The sequence below is a fragment of the Asterias amurensis genome, chromosome 21 (genome assembly GCF_032118995.1).
Source record: "Asterias amurensis chromosome 21, ASM3211899v1".
Lineage (NCBI taxonomy): Eukaryota > Metazoa > Echinodermata > Asteroidea > Forcipulatida > Asteriidae > Asterias > Asterias amurensis.
The window spans coordinates 4,569,684-4,575,674 of record NC_092668.1 but is presented as its reverse complement, the minus strand read 5'-3'; the positions used below and the strand labels follow the sequence as shown (position 1 = coordinate 4,575,674).

Genomic DNA, 5,991 nt, shown 5'->3' with positions numbered 1-5,991 from the left:
GATAAGTGCTCTTGGTTTTGTTCACTTCAAACCCTGATACAAGGGACTTGGCTAATTGCCCCACCAGGAGGACACAGGGTATTAAGTATCTTGCTAAAAAAATGACCAGGGCATAAGTATCACGCACACCATAACGTGACGGTTATGGAAATTTGTATCGCCCCCCCCCCCCCCCCCCCCACTCATCTAAGGACTATATCTATTAAAATGAGTACATCACAAAATTGAATTTGACATTTCCCTTCCCCTTTAAAAATTCATCAAAACCCTAGAACTTATAGACCTGTAGGTATTTAATGACCACGACACAACTGCAGCTGTCGCGCTGTTCCCATCATGTTTGTCACCGATAACCTTCTGTATAGGCTACCATCCTTTAAATTATTGGTATAAGTCCGAAACTCACATTACAAAATAATGACATTTGTTTGAGTACGTCTCAGATAGAAGGGGTATAAGTTATTATGTTGGGTTGGTTACGATAAAAATTACATGTGATATACAATCATTTCGGTTGAACTAGTGCCTATAATTCACAGTAAGAAATACCCGTATTTTCACGGACTCCGTAAAGTGAACTATTCCGTAAATGTTGCCGTTATTTTACGGACTTTCCGTAAATGCAATTATTAAGTATACTTATTAGAGGAGTTACAATCAACCACATTTTGCCCAAACAAAGTACATGTAAGTAGGTTGTTCAGCCACAACCGTGTACCATGTAAAAACCCAGGTTAAGGGACTTTATATTTTACGGAATGAACAACTTTACCGTGTACCATGTAAGAACCCAGGTTAAGGGACTTTATATTTTACGGAATGAACCACTTTACCCGATAAATCCATATTCCCGCAGCAAAATTACCGGGGAAATTGTTTCATTCCGTAAATATAAAGACTCCTATTGAGGGTTGTAGATGTGTACACGGTTGTGGCTGAAATAAAATATGTACTTACATGTACTTTATTACGTGTCGTCGTTTGGGCAAAATAATGTGGTTGATTGTAGTTACGCTAACTAGCATAATTAATATTTGCATATACGGAAATTCCGTAAAATAACGGCGAAAACTACGGAATATTTCACTTTACGGAGTTCGTAATTCTACGGACATTTTTAATAGTGTTGCGGTCGGAGCATTACTCCTTTCCTCTCAATAACTTGTTGTTTTAAATTGTTAATAATGATTTATGTATAAACATGTGTGTGTGTTTGAATGATTCAAAGGCACATTTAATTGGTTGGTTTTAATGTTTTTACGTTGTTCACGTTTAGTCACTTAAATCGACCGTTCGGTTGCGATGTAATTTTTAACAAACCTTTAAAGACAGTGGACACTATTGGTAAATGTCAAAGACCAGTCGTCTCACTTGGTGTATCTCAACATAAGCATAAAATAACAAACCGATGAAAATTTGAGCTCATTTGGTCGTTGAAATTGCGAGATAATATAGGAAGAAAAAACACCCTTGTCACGGTCTAGAAATCAAATTCGTGGAAAGTTACTTCTTTCTCGAACACTACATCAGAGGGAGCCGTTTCTCACAGTGTTTATATTATCAACCTCTCCCCATTACTCGTTACCAAATCAGGTTTTATTATAATAATTATTTTGAGTAATTACCAATAGTGTTCACTGCCTTTAATGAATAAATGATTTAATGAACACTCATTGAAAAAAAAGCAAAACTACGTCATGGTATTTCATCAATATGGTCAAATTACTCTGTTTATTAGTGAAGCGACAACGGGTGTACCAACCACACTTTTTATGCCATCTTGAGGGAGCTTTCAAACGATCACCGCCGACACTTCAGAAACTTAACACTGGACACTTTGGTCACGGTAATGGTCAAAGACCAGTCTTCTCGCTTGGTGTATCTCAACATATGCATAAAATAACAAACCTGTGAAAATTTGAGCTTAATTGGTCATCGAACTTACGAGATGATATTCATGACACCCTTGTCACACGAAGGTGTGTGCTTGAAGATGCTTGATTGCGACGACCTCAAAATCAAATTCGTGTAAAATTACTTCTTTCACGAAAACTACGTTTACTTCAGAGGGAGCCGTTTTTCACAATGTTTTATACTATCAACCTCTCCCCAAGGTGTTATGCTAATAATTATTTTGAGTAATTACCAATAGTGTCCACTGCCTTTGAATAAATGTTTAAGCGACCTTTGAAGGTTTACCTTTTTTAAAACACCCCAGTTTTTGCAGTGTACCAATCCTTAAAGGCAGTGGACACTATTGGTAATTGTCAAAGACTAGCCTTCACAGTTGGTGTATCTCAACATAGGCATTAACTAACTAACCTGTGAAAGTTTGAGCTCAACCGGTCATCAAAGTTGCGAGATAATAATGAAAGAAGATAACACCCTTGTCACACGAAGTTGTGTGCGTTTAGATGGTTGATTTCGAGACCTCAAGTTCTAAATCTGAGGTCTCAAAATCAAATTCGTGGAAAATTACTTCTTTCTCAAAAACTATGGCACTTCAGAGGGAGCTGTTTCTCAAAATGTTTTATACCATCAACCTCTCCCCATTACTCGTCACCAAGAAAGGTTTTATGCTAATAATTACTTTTAGTAATTACCAATAGTGTCCGCTGCCTTTAATGTTTATAATGTGTATACTAAATGAGGAAACATTAATGACGTCATGCATTTCGCAATAACTTAACCATTCTAATTTGAAATTTAAATAGATGGGGCATGTGGTGCTTCTCTTGGCTGGCCCAGATTTGTTAACCTTCGTCTGATTATTGCTTATGGCAACGATTCGATGGTGTTACCGTATGTCCGTAGCCTTTGTTTAAATCTTGCTGTTTTCTGTTATGCTCTTAAAGGCAGTGGACACTAATGGTAATTACTCAAAATAAATTACCATAATTACGAGTAATGGGGAGAGGTTGATAGTATAAAACATTGTGAGAAACAGCTCCCTCTGAAGTGACGTAGTGTTCGAGAAAGAATTAGTAGTTTTCCACGAATTTGATTTTGAGACCTCAGAGTTAGAATTTGAGGTCTCGAAATCAAGCATCTGATCAAAGCACACAACTTCGTGTAACCATGGTGCGACAAGTTTTTTTTTTCCTTTCATTAATATCTCGCAACTCCGACGACCGATTGAGCTCAAATTTTCACAGGTTTGTTATTTTATGCATATGTTGAGATACACCTACTGTGAAGACTAGTATTTGACAATTACCAATAGTGTCCAGTGTCTTTAATAATTAAACTAATCCTAAAAATTAAATTGTGATTTTTGTTTGTAGCAGCTGGGCACCTCTGAAAAGCAGTATTTCACTGAGAGGTCTCGCTGGGGTAAAGAAGAAATAAATATTCAAATCTGAAGCATTTCTGTCTGGATATATCCGAAAACCGACCGAAGAAACATTCAACTTTCAAACACTAATATGAAGAAGGAGAAAAAAATGAACATAAACTACTCAAAAATTCAGTCCGGTGTAAAGATTACAATGATAAGGAACAATAAAGGAACAGGTTGGCTTGGATCGGGTGAGTTGGTCTTGAAAAGCGTTTGGAACCTTTTTTGTGTGAAATGCAAATGGTTAGATAGATAATTTAAAAGTAGAATATAATGATCAACACAAACATGCCTCGAAATTGCACGGTTTTCCTTCTACGTCGTTAAGAAACACGGTCGGCCACTATGTTATACTTTTAAAATATCGTTCTTACCATGATAACGTGTTTCACAACAAACGGTTTTAAACGCTGTTCAAAGACCAACTCGTCCGATCCAAGGCAACGTGTTCCTTTAACATTCTATCTGCGTGTCGGTTTTCCACTAATACACATCAATGTGATTGATCAATTATTCGTCACACAGTGACGTTTTGCAGATGTCATTCTACAACTGAATACCTACTTGTCTCAGACAATAAACAACATGGCACACAACTTTGCAAACACTACCTGCAAATCTGTCGCTGTACTATTTATAGTATTATGATGTCATGACCTTACCTGAAATACTCGTCGATACTGAGGGCTCAACACTCCGTAAACGATGGGATTAAAGACGATACACGACTTGGCGATTAGAGAAGGCGCTGCTGAGGTAGCCTGGGAGATACCACGATGATCACCAATTAGTGCCCACAGTGACACCACACAGTATGGAGTCCAGGCTACTAAGAACAGCACCACACAAATCAGCATCATCATTGTGGTCCGTTTCTCCATCTCGCGAGCGGACGATTGAAGTTGGATGGAGACGGACTGAGACATCTGCTCCCCCGTCCTCCGTCTCAGAAACGAGAAGATGCTCCAGTAGCAATAGCAGATGACTGAAAGAGGAACTGTGAATAAGACAACGAACATGAAAACCACGTAGGAGACGTACAGTGGCGATTTGGTCCGATAGTCAATGTCGCATTGGGTGTAGAAACCTTCAAGTACAAACCCATTCCAACCGTAGAGTGGGGGAGTGGTGAAAAGCAACGTGATAATGTGAACGGCGACGATGGCTCTGAGTATCATGGTAGTTGTTATACGGGGTCCGTTTGGTCGTCTGAGGACCACTAAATATCTATACACAGCGATAACCACAAATGTGTTGAGTGAGATGCACCCGCAATAATAGTTAATAAACCCATAGTAGTAGCACCCGAAACTGCCGTATAACCACCTCCCAGCGAAGCTACTCGAACATGACATGGGTGTCCCAATTAGCGCCATAGCCAAGTCACTCACGGATAAGTTCATGATCAAATAGTTATTGGGAGTCCGGAGTTTCTTTGATTTTAAGAAGGCTGCGATGACGATAACGTTACCGGCGAAACCAGCCAGGATGACGGTCGAGAGGTAGACGCCTATGACCGCATAGCTGCTATACTCCACCATGCTGGCTGCAGTGGAATCCAATCAGTGGATATCGTGAATGTTGCACCAGTTACTTATTCACACACACACACGGTTACTTATTAACACAGGATTAACAGGCATCCAATAATCAGCTAAAAGCTGTATTGGTAATAATCGTGAATAAACTGTACGAGTACTTCGTCATCATTGTGTTTCGATCGTCTGACAATTGCACATGTGGTGCAGGTACCTTTTATTAGTCTCAGTGACCTGCAACGGTGATGACGTCACACTGCTAGCTAAAACTGTGGCGGCCATTTGGATAAACTGCCTCAAGGATTGTCACTTAGTAGCATGTCTCTCTCGTACTATCAAAATCATCAGATCATCAACAAATCTATTGTCATCTGGAAATTGACTTTGTGTATCAAGATATTAGATTTAAGTGCCTCGTTCGAGATACATTGCGGATGCTTTCTGCCGCCGGCCGTATATCACAGGCTTGCGTGCAGTCCTGCGTTATTTCGGAAATCAGTTCTAACAATGAAATCAAGTTCACAGGTCATGTCGTCACATCAGCTGGTGGTTTTAATTGGCGTCGAACTTAAACACTGTAATTTGCAAAAGGTAGGCCTATACTTTTGACGCACAATAATGATTAATGTGAGGCAATCCTACTCTTCCAAATTAGCAACACGTGCAGCAGGCCTACCACCATAAGTGTAATACTGTTCATGAATTAACGAGCTTATAATTAAAGAATGTGGGTTTAATTTTTAGTCAAAAGGACTGTGTATTAACAAGCTATAGTAACATCCTCGTTCTCAGGGTGAGAAATGCTGAAGATGTGCCCTGTGCCGTCAACTAATGACAATGATGTCGTATGTTATGTCTTTAAAGGCACTGGGGTCGATTTAAGACTAGTCTTATCTTGAGTTTATATATAAACTCAAGATAAGACTAGTCTTAAATCTCGACCTATAGGACGAGTTACTCTTCCTAACTTAGGACTAGCTATACGTTGTTGGTATCTCCTAGGACTAGTGGTAGTCCTAAGTAAGGACTAGTCCTAACTCTTTATGAAATCCACCCCTGGACACCTTTGGTAAATTGTCAAAGACCAGTCTTCTCACTTGGTGTATCCTAACATAC

At 39.2% G+C, this 5,991-nt stretch overlaps 1 protein-coding gene across 1 annotated transcript; it reads right to left on the bottom strand.

Moving 5' to 3' along the window:
- Positions 1–3,987: 3,987 nt before the first annotated feature.
- LOC139953354 (melanopsin-like) lies at positions 3,988–4,878 on the bottom strand. Its single transcript, XM_071952862.1, has one exon. It carries the CDS (start codon positions 4,876–4,878, stop codon positions 3,988–3,990), a length of 891 nt encoding a protein of 296 aa, XP_071808963.1.
- Between the last annotated feature and the right edge of the window lie 1,113 nt (positions 4,879–5,991).